We start from the raw sequence: 14,564 nt of genomic DNA, 5'->3' as shown, positions 1-14,564 counted from the left end.
TTGGAAAGTGAACATTTTAGATATTGCAGCAACTTTGGGTACTGGCTTCATCTCTCCCCTCTTTCAGTGCTTGTCATTGTTGTTAGCTTGTTTACTTGTTTAAAGACTAACTGGATTATTTTAGTGTTGTCCATTCCCTTCTCTTCCTCCTCTATCCCCTAAACAGACACAGGGTAAAGCCTCTGATGTTTTTCCTCAGGGATTCATCCTTGGACATGCCCAGCCACTTTGGGATAACAAGGTTTTAGCAGGACTTAGGCAGTGTTTGTCTAGTTACCTGACCACACTAACCTATGAAACTCCACTAACTGCTGGTTAAAAGCTCTATTGTTCATAACAATGCCCTGGAGAATAAATTATTTACACCCTAATCCAGTCAAATTCAGGCTGCTATGAAGGGACAGTTCCTGATGGTCAAAGTTTGAAATTTATTCAGACTCTAGTTCTTGCAGCTGGTTTCTTATTTTTCTCCAGCAACTAGTTGGCTTATCATTTAGCCTGTATCTTCAATGAATTTATCAGTCTCCTCCCCATTGCCTCTCACCAACACTTCTACTGTTTTTGAAAGCAAACTTAGATTTGAACTTCCTATGCTGTTGCAAATAAAGTTGGCTCCTTTGGGGAGATAATTTGAGCTCTCTGTTCTATGGTCTGCCTTTCCTCCCAGGGAAAATCTCTGAGCCACAACTCTGGTGCTGGAGTAAGGAACAATAGGTCAATTCTAAGTGACAGCCCAGTTTGAAGAAGTAAGTGCTCAGTGGATATATGGACAAGAGCCCCAGGTGTCCTTGGCTTGTCTCCCTTGGCACAAGCCCCTGTCCTATGAGCTGAGTCAATAGCAATTGGGACCTCAATGTCCTACCATGCCCAAGGTAGAACCTTTGTCTCATGAGAGGAAACGTGGTGGAAGAATGGGGCCCCCACCTGTTGGCTGCAGTAGTACAGAACTTTGCCTCAGCAACAAGTATCTAGGGGCAGTATGAGAAATGCTAATGTCATGTCCTTCCCAGGAAGACAACCCTCCAACCAGGACCTGGGGGGAGTCAAAAACTTGTGTTCTTGGTTGTACAAGTCTGGGTGGAGTTCCCAGCTCAATGAGTGGAGAGGGGAAAAGTGCGGATCTTCAAATACTAAAGACTCATCATTTTATGGAGCTTTAGTAAATATTCTTGAGTAAATGTGTCTTCATTTGCTGTATATCTGTAGCGGCATTTCCATTTGTGTATGCTCATAAGGCCAACTATTTTTAAATGTGTTTTAAAAATAGTTTTCATCAGTTTTTTTGAGGAGTGATTCCGAGTTGCACACCATCGTGCCAGAAGTGGAGCCAGGAAGGGGAAACTGATACAGTATAGATTAGCATTCTCTTTAACTGAGGGCTTGCTGTATCTTTGGTTGCTAGTGGAAGGCCTAAGATATATTTGTAGTATTAAAAATAAAAATTAAAAAATAATTTTCTAATGTTAGTATGTTAGAAGCAAAGCATAAGATGGCAATTCCTGTAGATGATTTGTTGCTTGAATCCTCTGAGAAGAAATCTTTAGAGAAGTGGAGACATATGAGGATGCAAGTTCCCAGGCATTTCTCAAGGGAGATCATGTAAGCATTTCTAGAAGCCAGCACTCAAAGCATCTTGGGATGGATACTCTGCTGTAAAGAGACTAAGAGAGTTCAATATCAGCTATCAAAATCAACCTCATAAAAATAATCATATTAAAGAGTATGTAGAGTAAAGAAACTCAGTGTAGAGTTTACTAACAGCTGCTCCAAGAACCCAAATCAACCACATAAACAAAATTGTAGCAACAGTAATAAAAACAATATAACAGCCACTCTTATTGGACACTTTCTACCTTTAAGGAAGTACACTTACTGTCTCTAATCCTCATGATCACACAGTAAATTAGATATTATTCCTACATTTATGCAAGTGAAGAGATTAGACAACATATTCTAGGTCACTTAGCTTGGTTCTAGAGCTTAGTCTCAGATGCAAGCTCTCTGACTCCAAGGCCTGTCCTCTGTCCATTACTTACACAAAACTGTCCAAAAAGGGGTGAAGAAATGAGAAAAGAAAGAAAAACAAAGGGTAAAAATAGATAAGAGAATAAAGTGGTAAGGAAAAATGTATGAAAGTATAGTCATGCATGGGAGTGCCAGGGCAGGATCAACAGGTTCCCCTGTAGTTCTTCATTAGCACAAATACCCTCCAATTTGGTCTAAGCCTTCTGAGGTGAGCTTCATCAAGGCTCAACAATGCTGAACCCACAAATCCTTTCAATGTAGCCCTATTTCTACGTTGGGTTTTTGCTGAGAAGTCTGAGGAAAAACTCCCTTAAACTTTCCAGAAGCCCAATTGTTTGAGAGCATCTATGATACATATTGTATCTCCTCAGAGAGTCTTTTTCTGATTATGTCATACTCCAAGGATGCAACCGTAATGATTCTGAGGTTTAAGAAAAAGAATCTTCAGTCATGTCCTTCATTTCATATTTGACCCCTCCATCTTTTTTCTTTTCTTTTCTGGCAACACCCTGGATTTGTTCTTTGCTTGGAAACCATTTATGAATTTAATTTTAGGATCATTTCCCTTCCTGGGAACTGCTGCTTTGTGTCTTCCTATTCCCCTTCCCAAAATTGAGTTTATGGTCTCCATAAGATTATATATCATGACAAAAGTATCTTACAAGTCTCCTTCAACTTTCACTGCATTTTGCAAATTTTGATGAGTTGTATTTTTATTTTTATTTCATTGAATACATTTTAAAATCCCTCTTGAGACTTATTTGACCTATGTATAACGTAGAAGTGTGTTGTTTACTATCCAGGTATTTTAGGACTTTCCAGCTATCTTTCCATTGTTGATTTCTAGTTTAATTTCACTCTAGTCTGAGACATACATTATAACATTTCTGTTCCTTTCAATTTTTAAGGTGTGTTTAATGATACATAATGAGGTCTATCTTGGTGAATGTTTCATGTTAGCTTGAGGAAAATATGTATTCTGATGTTTTTGGTATTCTATAAATGTTGATTACATCCTGTAGATTCCAAATAGAAAAATCAATCAATATAATATACCACATTAAGAGAGCAAAGAAAAAAAATGGTCATCCAATTGATTCACAAAAATCCTTTGATCAAATTTAATAATTTTTCTGTTAAAAAAATACTAAAAAATTAGGAATAGAAGAAAACTTCCTCAACATGATAAAAACCATGCATGAAAAATCCACAGCTACATCCTACTCAATGATGAAAGACTGAAATCTTCTCCCCTAAGATAACAAAAAAGACAGTAATGCCGATTTTTCCCTCCTCTATTTAACATAGTATTAGAGGTACTAGCCAGTGTAATAAAACAAGGGAAAGAAATAAAGAGATTTAAAATTGGAAATGAAGAAATAAATTCTCTCAACACACGACAAGATATTAAATATAGAAATATCAAAGATTTCACCAAAAAATAGAAAAAATAAATGAATTCAGCAAATTTGGAGGATACAAAATCAACAATTAAAAATCAGTTGCATTTCTATACACTAACATGACAATACAAAAAATTAAGAAAGCAATCCCATTTAAAATAGGATCAAAGTGATTAATTAAAAATAAATTTAGCCTAGAAGAAGAAAGATTTGCATACTGAAAACATTGCCAAAAGACATTAAATAAGACATAAAGAAATAGACATCCATGTTCATAGGTGGGAAGTTTTAATATTGTTAAGCTGTCAGTACTACTCAACAGATTCTACAGATCTCATGCAATTCTTATCAACATTCCAATATTTTTTCCAGAAAATAAAAAGTTCTAAAATTCATAGGGAATTTCAAGAGATTCCAAATAAACAAATAAAAAATCTTGAAACAGAAGAACAAAGTGGGAGATATCATACTTCCTGATTTCAAAACTTAGTACAAACTATTGTAATCCAAATAGACATATAGACGAATACAGTAAATAAATCTTCTCATATGCGGTCAAATGATTTGGTAAAGGTGTCAAGACCATTCAGTGGGAAAAGCACAATATTTTCAACAAGTGATACTGAGGAAATTCGATATTCACATGCAAAAGGATGAAGTTATACCCTTACCTTCCTCCATATTCAAAAATTTACTCAAAATAGAACAAAGATCTAAATGTAAAAGCTAAACAAAATCTCTTAGAAGAAAACGTAGGGGAAACTCTTCATTCTATTGGGTTTGGCAGTGATTTCTTGGATATACACCAAAGGTGTTTGTAGACAACAAATGAAAAAATAGATAAATTGGTTTTTACAAAAATTTAAAACTTTTGTGCATATCAAAGGACAATATCAAAAGAATAAAGGGTAACTCACAGGATGGGAGAAAATGTTTACAAATCATACATTTGATAAGAAATTAATATACAGAATATATAAAGAACCCTTTAACTCAGCAACAACAAAAACAAAAACAAAGAGCTCATTTCAAAAATAGTCAAGGACTTGAAGACACCTTCCCCAAATAACAAAGATAAATGGCCAATAAGTACCTGAAAAGGTGCTCATCATCATTATTCATTAAGGAAATGAGATACATTTCACACACATTAATATGGTTGCCATTTCTTTAGAAACAGAAAACAAATTTTGGTAAGGATGTAGAGAAATTGAGAATCCTGTACATCATTGGTAGGAACAAATTGAACAGCTAATGTAGAAAACAGTATAACTATTCCTCAGAAAATTAAACATAAAATTACCATTTGATTCAACAGTTCAACTTCTAGTTATATATCTCAAAAGAACTGAAAGTAAGAACTCAAATATATAGTTGTACACCAATGTTTATAATAGCATTATTCAAAACAGTACAAAAAAATGGAAACAATCTAGTTATCCACTAACGTATGAATGGGTAAATAAATTGTAGTGTATTTGCTAGTCAGAATGGCTGTCATCAAAAGAACACAAGCAACAAATATTGGCAATGATGTGGAGAGAAGAAACCCTTGGTGGGCTCTTGGTGGGAAAGTAAATTCATGCAGCCACTGTGGAAAATAGTATGGAGATTTCTCCAAAAATCTCAAAATATAATTACTATATGACCCAGATTCCACCCCTGGGTATATAAAAGCAAAACCAAAACCAAAACCAAAAACACTAATTTGAAAAGATACATGCATGTCAATGTTCATAGCATCATTATGTACAATTGCCAAGGTATGGAAGCAACCTAAGTGTCCATGAACAGGTGAATGGATAAAGAAGATATGATATACACACACACACAGCTAGATAGATATAGATAGATATAGTATGTATAGATATTTATTGTACACTACACACACACACACACACACACACACACACACACACACACACAATGGAATACTACTCAGCCATAAAAAATGAAATTTTGCCATTAACAGCAACATGGATGGACTTGGATGGCATTATGCTAAGTGAAATAAGTCAGACAGGGAAAGACAAATACTATATGATATCACTTATATGTAGAATGTATAAAATACAACAAACTATTGAATATAACCAAAACAACAACAAAAAAAGAAGCAGGCTCACAGATATAGAGAACAAACCAGTGGTTACCAGTGGGAAGTGGGGCTGGCAATAAAGGTATGGAGGAGTGGGAGGAGTGGGAGTAACACACTATTGAGTATAAGACAGGCTACAAAGATGTACTGCACAACAAAGGGAACATAGCCAGTATTTTGTAATAACTGCAAATTAAGTGGAAATGTAAAAGTTCTATAATAATTAAAAATTAAAAAAATAAAATAGAGTGTAGTACATTCTTACCATGGAATGTTATTCAGCCTTAAAAAGAAGGATATTCTAACACATGTTACAGTCTAAATAAACCTGAGGACATTATGCTAACTGAAATAAGACAGTCACAAAAAGAAAAATACTATATGATGTCATTTTTATGAGGTATCCAGGGTAGTTAAATTCATAGAAACAGAAAGTTTACTCACACTTACCAGGAGCTTGGGGAGAGGGAAATGGAGACTTGTTTATTGAATACAGAGTTTCAGCTGAGCATGATGCAATGGGTTGGAGGTAGATAGTGATGATGATTGTAACATCTATGTGAATATACTTAATTCCACTATATTGTACACTTTAAATAGTTAAAATAGTAAATAGTTGTGCATATTTCATCAAAATAAAATAATTAGGTACTTTAAGTGGGAGGGAAATAGAACTTGATTGTCTGCATTTTCTATATTAATGGACAGTCAGCAGGGGCAGAGAGAGATTGGGGCCTTAGACCAAATATATCAGGGGAGGAATTCATTACTCATGTTTTATCAGGGACTGTTTCCTGGGCTAAGAGTGAGCACCATATTCAATGCAGCCTGGGACCACTGTCCACAAAATAGTGGTCAGGAAATAAGATCACATTATCTGAAGTAAAAGGAATTCCATCCAAATAACACTGTTGAGTGGCACAACCACACTTCCATGGAAAAAGAGACACAAGGAAGAATATTCCAGAGTTGTCATATCAGTCCTAGTACAGTCATAGAAACAGAATCCACTTTAGTTTGTTTAAACATAATAATTTGTACAGGTGATAAAGGAATAGAGATCAAAGAACACAAAATTCTTCACCAAAGCCTTTACTTTTTTGCCTATAGGTAATGAGAGGGATATTTATTACCCTTTGAAATAATAAACAAATGTCACACTTACTCATACATCCAACCATTAATCTATTTATTCATTGTTTCAATCACCATGCACTCTAGGTTTTGCCTTACTTTAAAGTTACCATATTTGGTCCTTAGGGCTCTAAAATACACAATTATATCTCCAGGCAAGATGCACTAGGTTGAAACCAAACTTAAAAAATGACTATTTGGTTGCTACTTAGATTCTTGATCACTACACATAAAATATTTATATATATACACACACACATACATACACATACACATATCTATATACACACACACATCTATACACACACACACACATATATATATATATACATGTATATAATTACAACATTTATTTCTGCCTAAATAACATTATGTAAGGCCCATACACGGTGTAAGCTGCATGAGGACAAGATCTTTGCTTTTCTCTCTTTACATAATCCAGAACGATGGCAGGGAGGACATAAGAATTTAACAAACAATGTAAATAATTAGAACCAAGCATTCCTTAATGAGGATTAGAATAGATGTGTGAATATATTGTTAACTACTTTTTAAAGCCTTTTTATTTTTCTAAGTGACCATTGTCAGTTTTTTTATTTTTTATTGAAAGAAAATAGAAACAGTATTTCAAAGAGATATCTGCACTCGTTTATTGCAGCATTAACCACAGTAGCCAAGAAATGAAAGCAACCTAAATGCCAACACATGAATGGATACAAAAGATGTGGCACATATACATATACACAAGGGAATATTATTCAGTCACAAGGAAAGAGGATATCCTGCCATTTGCAACATCAATGGACCTTGAGCACATTATGCTAAGTGAGATAGGTCAGAGAAAGACAAGTACAGTGTGATATCACTTGTATGTCGAATCTAAAAAAGACAAGGCTTCTCTTTGCTCTTCAATGCAGGGTGTGTCTAGTCCAAGGGATTAGAACATCTGCTTAAGTCAAGCTCTCAGTGGGAACAGATAAACAGATATTTCTGTAGAATAGTTTACTTTTCCATTAAACCCCATGATACATTGGTCACATATTCATTACTATATGGTTTCTTCTTTAAAAGGCAAAGCCATTCATTCTTCCTTCTGAACACTTGAAGCCACAACTAGATGGAGTCATTTAAATTCTCCAGTGGAGATGAGTTAACATCCTCGCAGAGATACTGAGACTGTGTTGAATAAGGTCACAGAGGGGGAAACTGTACCGAAAGAGTTTCTTCTGCTCCTCTGGTCCTTAAGTCAAATTAGAGACCTTAATCTAATATCTAAAATCCAAACAATCTATTATCTCAGAGGTTTGGTGTGATCATGGAATTCTGGCAATTGAAAACAATCACACATGTGTCAGCTTTTTGTTTTTACAGAAGTTTCTTACTAAGTACCCTCTGTGCCTAAACATACACTATGAAGATGTAAACAAAATACATATATATATATAAAATGGTGTCTGTCTTCAGACGAACTATACTTTTATTTGAAAAAAATACTAGACCAAGTTAGTTGCACCTGGGCCAAGACTGTGTTCATACCAGGATGTCATGTACCTCTAACAGGGAGACTGTGATGTCTTTTCAGGATCTGAGCATCACTCCTAGCTTGGATCCTGATTCTGAGAGTCCTTGAAGTGTTTGGGCATTCTCATTTCCCAGCATATGGATCCAAGTACATTTCCAGAGGTCCCCTAGGAGAGGCACTGTGAAAATCATTATCATTTATCCTCATCCCAGAGTTGCAAGGTCCTCTCTCCTGGGATCCTGCCCTCCCCTCCAGGTGATAGTTCCATCATCTGAAATTGGTTTAGACCAAGGCTACGGATTATAACCTTTTATCAATGTTACCTCTCAGCTTCCTATAAATATCCTTGATTCCAATGGTTTCCTCCCCATTCTTTTTTTCTCTACAGGCACCTTGTTTTATTTGCCATCTTCAGAATTTTCTCTGGTCAGGTCTGCTGGCTGCCACTCCAACCAAATTATAGACTGAATGTTTGAATGTGTTCTCCAAAATCCATTTGAGGAAACCCCAAATACCAATGTCCCAATGTGCTTGGAAATGGGGTTTGGGAGGGATTAGATAATGAGTGTGGGGCCTTCATGAATCTAATTAGTGCCTGTATAACAAAGAATCATGAGATTCATTCTCTCTGTCTCTCTCTCTCTCTGTCTCTCTCTCTTCACCATGCTAGGACACAGTAAGAACCTTGTCATCTGTAAAGCTGTAAGAGGACCCTTACCAAGAAAATAACAATGCTGGCACAGTGCTTTTGGACTTACAGCCTCCAGGACTGGGAGAAATAAATGTTTGTTTTGTAAGCCACACAGTCTATGGTAATTTGTTATAGCAGCCTGAGCTAAGACAAACCACGATGCTCATTACTCTTATTGTATGTACTTGAATTCTGATGTTTAAATGCCAACACCTGGCCTCTGTGTGTCTGGGTTTTTCATTCCCCATTACTATCAAGGCATCCATTTCTGCAGTGGTGCATCACCCCTTCTGTACTTGCCTACAGCAGAGACGCCACCACTGAACTTAAGGATGATGGGAATTCCTCTCACCAGTGAATATTCTTAGTGTTTAGTAATTTGTTTCTAAACACTGTAAAAGTGTAATTGAAACCTATGAAGTAAAGGTTACTGTTGTTGAGATTTCAAGGGGTAACAGGAAAGTTCATACCTTATTTTTGAAGCAAATATAAGGGATTAAAAACCAAGGCCAAAGCAAAAGCAAGATTAGGATGCAAACGTTATTTTCTAGTATTCTGATCTTAGTCTTAGACCCCTTATTGAGCAGGCTAATGTCATTTCTAGAAGCAATGAGCAATTCCATTTATTCACATTCTGTTTACTATTTTAATTATTAGTATTATACTTTGTTTTCTTTGTTATTTGAGAAATAACACAAGCTATCTTTGCAAAATTGAAAATATAGAGTATATAATGAAAAACATGTGTCCTTTCCATCCCTGATGCCAAGCTGTCCTCTCCAGGAAGAACCAATGATACCAATTTCTAATGAATCTTCCAGAGATGTACTATACATACATGTGTATGAGTACCCATAATAATTGCCTTTTTTTTTTTTACGGTGAACACATTATACAAACTGCTTTGTGCCTCATTTTTTCACTCTACAATCTATCTTCCAGATTGTTCTATATTTATACAAATAGAGCTCCACTATTTACTAGCAACCTAGTATTCTAGTATATGTGCATGCAAAATATATATTACCAAATTACATAAATGAGCATTAAGTGGTTTCCAATCTTTTGCCATTAAAAGTGAAGCCTCAGTGAAACTCTTGTATATATGTACATACACATATATATGATTTTGCACACATTTATATTTCCTAAAAGTGAACACACTATATCAAAGTGTCCATGCATTTATTCTATCTAATGTGGGCCAGGCATCAATATTCTCTAGAAATCACTTTTTATATTTAAAGCATTTCTGGATGAAAGTGAAAAGCATGCACATCAGAAATAGGCCAGAGAACATACATGTATATTATATATCTGATTTCTTTACAAGGAGAGCTACTTTTTTTTAAATAGTGAGCTCACTACTTTCATAACATTACCAAGAATGTTAGCTGGGGCAGGCAATAATGAAGCGATTCTTTTGCCAAGGTTGTCCAAGGCTTGTGCAAGCAAGGAAATATCGTCATTTTTAGTATCAAGAATCCTCTTTCTCAAATGATTTATCTCTGTACTCATCTCCTCACATTTCTTTCTAAATCCTTCAGTACACAGATCTTCTTGGACCTAAAAAAAAAAAATAAAAATGAGGAAGGAAGTAAAACTTTTTAAATCCCCCATTTTGTCAAGGATTACATTTTGTCAAACTTTAAAACTTTGTCAGACTATCTTTGTTTTATTCCTAAAATTGTTCTCTCTTAATCATGAAAGGAGACTCTTGTAACAAGGAATATTTCCTGGTTTGGACCTAAATATTAAGAGGAAGTGTAGTTTACAGCCTTAAAAATATTCATATACCTTAGGGTTTTGCCAGAAGGCTAAGCCTGGCATGAGGACAAATGTAATATTTTCCAGTCAAAAAATGCAAATGAGAGGTAGCCTTGGTCTGACTGCACTAATTCTCAGTCCCACTCAGGATGGCACTGTCACCCATATTATAGAAATCTGTTATAAACACATGGCCCCCAAATTATAGAAATCTCTTATAAATCATGTTCATATGAACAATGAGAGAAATCCCTCCAAGCCACATGATAGCTTGGGGATCTGTCCACACCTGGAGGCAATGCAGCAAGTGTAAAATCTATCATTTCCCTGTGTTTTTAAGTCTGGACATTTCTGGTAGTTTTATGTCAGCACAGATCTACCTCAGGGCCTTGGGCTGAGCAGGGCTCCTGGTAAAAGGTAGTGATCTTGGTAAAGCATACTAGTTGTTGTTCATATTAAACACACATAGTTGGAATATCTGTTCAATCAAGCCCTGTGAGATCATTTTAAAATTCTCTAAATGGCTATACAACCCTATTTATATTCTCTGAGGGCTTGGAGTGGGGGGGCATACTCATCCTGAACTCTCCAAAGTCTACTTACAGAGCCGAATTTAAAGGTTTTGAAAGGATTCAAAGGCTTCAGGGTTTTCATAAATCACAAGCAGTAGATGCACTTGTGATCTCTGCATGACCATGCTGTAACCTTCACCCATCCCTTCCTGGGGTACCAGGGCAAAGCTATAAAGCTCTACTACTGCCACAGCCTGATTCACCTTCAGCTGATGCTCCAATATCTTGTTTGGCTCTCTCAGCAGGTTTTCTCTTTCTCTCACCATCTTCTCCATCATCTGAACTATGTGTTTCTGGAGACTTCTCTTCTGAGCCTCCACCTGCTGCTGCTGCTCCTGCAGTTTCTGTTTCAGCAGCTCCTGTTCCTTCTCAGCTGTCTCCTTCCAGGTCCACTCTTCTGCCCCAGGAAGGTATTAGAGAGGGAAAAAATAGGCAAGGATTGATCTCCACCCTCCTGAGCTCAGAGGCCAAACAAAATTGAAGAGAGAGGTGGGAAATCTCTGAAGTCCTCCCCCCACACCCCGTGTCCACACCATCAAGAGCACACTTCAGAATGTGAGAGAAAAGGCTCTGCCTGTCTGGCGTCCAATCACAGTTCCCTTTGCTGTTTCCAGATGCAGCAGGGTTGTTCCACAGAAAGGAAGGAAGCTCTGGTATTGGGAAGGTTTTGCTCTCACACCTGTCAGAGGGCACTGCAAGAACATACGCATCCCACTGTGAGCCCAGCCCTACCCTGTACCTGCTATGGCCTTCTCCCCATCAGTGAGGGCTTTATCTGCCTGCAGGATTTCTCTAGTGCCACCTTGGACTGCAGAAACCTCTGGAGGAACTCATTTGCCTGAGGAACCAAGGAGGAGCACAGAAATTAGATTTCCAATAGGGAAATTAGTGCTGCAAAGACAACTAAGTCCATGTAACTTTTGCTTCATGTTTAAAGTTCCACAGTGGTTCCTTACAATGAGTCCAAGCTCCTTAGAGTGACCTGTCTCTCTCCAGTCTCTTGCCCAGTGCTACTTCCTTCTCCCTACTCTAGAATCCAGCCAGTCAGAATCATGTTCAGTTCTACAAACCCCAGATCTCTGGTGCTTTTACATATCTGCTTTCCCAGTGTGAAATAGTGCCTCTAAATTGTGCTGCTGTTCTCCTCTGCCACTAGCTGGTTATAACTTTAGACAACTTATTTTAACCTGCCTATGCTTCTCAGTTCAGATCTTTAAAATGTTGATAATGTAGATGCTTCTTAATGCTATTTGAAAGATTAAGTTAAAGAGTCTAGGGAAAGAGCTTAACATTTTGGCTATAGGAAACAACTGTTCAATATATATTAGTTGCATTATTATTGTTGTTTTTTATTATTAATTATATTATTATTATTATTATTAATTATTATTATTATATTTGTTTCTAACACCTAAGTAGCTCTTTCCTGAGTGTTATAACTTGTCTATGTAGTTGACTTCCTGTCTCACTTGTGATCAGCCTTGTGTACAAAGACTGACCTGTAAATTATCAGTGCTCAACACGTCAGATATGTTGTTGAGTAAAAAAAAAATGAATAATTTCTGTCCTGTCTCTTGTGGATTTAAGAAATCTGTACTCATGGTTGGGAGTTGACATTTGTACTCTCTTCAGGAATAAATAGCATGCAGTGAACCTTAAGAGTCACAGCTGTTTGAATGGCCCCATACTCTCTCTTTATGTATGCATGGAGCTGTGCTCTCAGATTTTCAGGAGACCCCTTTGACTATTCTGTAGGTTCCCCATGTTTCCCTTATTTCTCACCTTCACTACTTTCATGGGCACTTGGTGATATTCCTTTTCAATAATTTCCTTTGCTTTCCTGTAGAGTTCATGACCTCCAGGAACAGAGAAAGTTCCTGCTGAGATACTTTTTATTAGTGCCTTTGAAAGCTGATCAAGTTTAGTCTGGCAGTATTTGATTGATGTCTCTTCATTCTGAATCAAGAAATCCTCCTTCTTATTCTTTATGATTTCCTAGAGGGAAAAAAGATAGAGGGCTCTCACCAGAAGCAAGGAACAGAGGAAGTAAATTTCCAAAGGATCTGGTAGAAGAATTGGTCTAACTGTGTTCCTCATGAGAAAAGTATTCTGTTGGAGGACATGTAATAAAACAGCAGTCACAAGATTTGATTTATTCACAGCTCTGAAAACTCTGGAAGACCATGGGGAAGTTCCCTAACCTCCTTTGGGTATTTCATCTGAGCTGTTGGAGCTGCATTACCTAATCTCTGTGGTTCCTTGAAGCTGCCACATTCAGTGATTCTATCTGTCTTCAATGATAGATACAACAAGGAGCAACCTAAGCTGAAAGTGGCCTGAGATGTGGATCTGAAAAGAGAAATTTTGGTTCCCAGACATAGGAGTGTGTTCACAGAAAAAGAAGCCAGCTGAAGAATGTCTTTTGGGTGTTCTGGACAGGCTTGGAATCCACAGAAGTATTTATTTCAAGAGGATATCCATACTGATTTTTCATTGTAGGTCAAAGAGTGTTCCAGATAAACTGCCTGAGGTCTGGCAGTCAAAAAGGAAGGAAATGTAGTCCTTTGAAACTCTGTCCCTCATGAGAACATGAACTACTTTATCCCTTAGAGATGAGCCATGGGACAGGTAACAACACTTCTAGGCTTCATTCTTCAAGGGGAGGGGACATATGGTAAATACTAAGACAGATTACAACAAGATTCTTCTGGAACTCCTGCTTGTCATCCTTGAAGGAGTGCTCCATGAAGACTGCAGGGGCTTCCCTCTCACAGGCAGCGTGCTCCTCCAGCAGCTCCTGCAGCATGTCTGTGGGGAAGCTCACTCGCTGGGCCATCTGCTTGCTGTAGTGGTTGTCTGCCTTCTGAATGGCAGCTGAGTTCTCCACCTGGCCAGAGTTTTCACTGCATTCTCCAAGTGAGGTACTGCTCGGCTATTGATAGTGTCCACGTAGGTCACAACCAGAGTCCTCAGCCCTGAAGAAGCCAGTAAATTTAGGGGCTAAATATCAAGTTATCAGTCAATGGCTCCAGGATTCTGAGACTATGCTTCTAGGGTCATATACACATGCACACACACAAACACACACACGCACCCCTACCTCCCTCTACTATTATCACCTTCATTTTCCTACTGACTCTTCATTTTTATGGTTTTCCAGGCCACAGGACTAAAAAAGTTAATATCTACTTCTATCTAACATACTAGGGGCTACCTGGAAAATACAGTTTCTCATTTTAAAAATTGAAAGCAATATAGATTGCATATCTAGATAGACAGATGAGGCAAGGTGTACCATGTTTAATTTATTCCTAATTCTGAGGCTTTGAGTGGATTTTCAGTGATTTATGGG

At 37.1% G+C, this 14,564-nt stretch overlaps 1 protein-coding gene across 1 annotated transcript; it reads right to left on the bottom strand.

Moving 5' to 3' along the window:
* Positions 1–10,211: 10,211 nt before the first annotated feature.
* LOC135318450 (guanylate-binding protein 6-like) lies at positions 10,212–14,048 on the bottom strand. The gene is given in 6 exon segments (XM_064479349.1): positions 10,212–10,439; positions 11,416–11,609; positions 11,952–12,002; positions 12,005–12,050; positions 12,995–13,207; positions 13,908–14,048. Coding segments are annotated over 6 exon segments (873 nt in total).
* Between the last annotated feature and the right edge of the window lie 516 nt (positions 14,049–14,564).

This window comes from Camelus dromedarius, chromosome 26 (genome assembly GCF_036321535.1).
Source record: "Camelus dromedarius isolate mCamDro1 chromosome 26, mCamDro1.pat, whole genome shotgun sequence".
In the NCBI taxonomy this organism is placed as follows: Eukaryota; Metazoa; Chordata; class Mammalia; order Artiodactyla; family Camelidae; genus Camelus; species Camelus dromedarius.
Note: the sequence above shows the minus strand (reverse complement) of the source record. Positions and strands in the feature narration are given on the sequence as shown.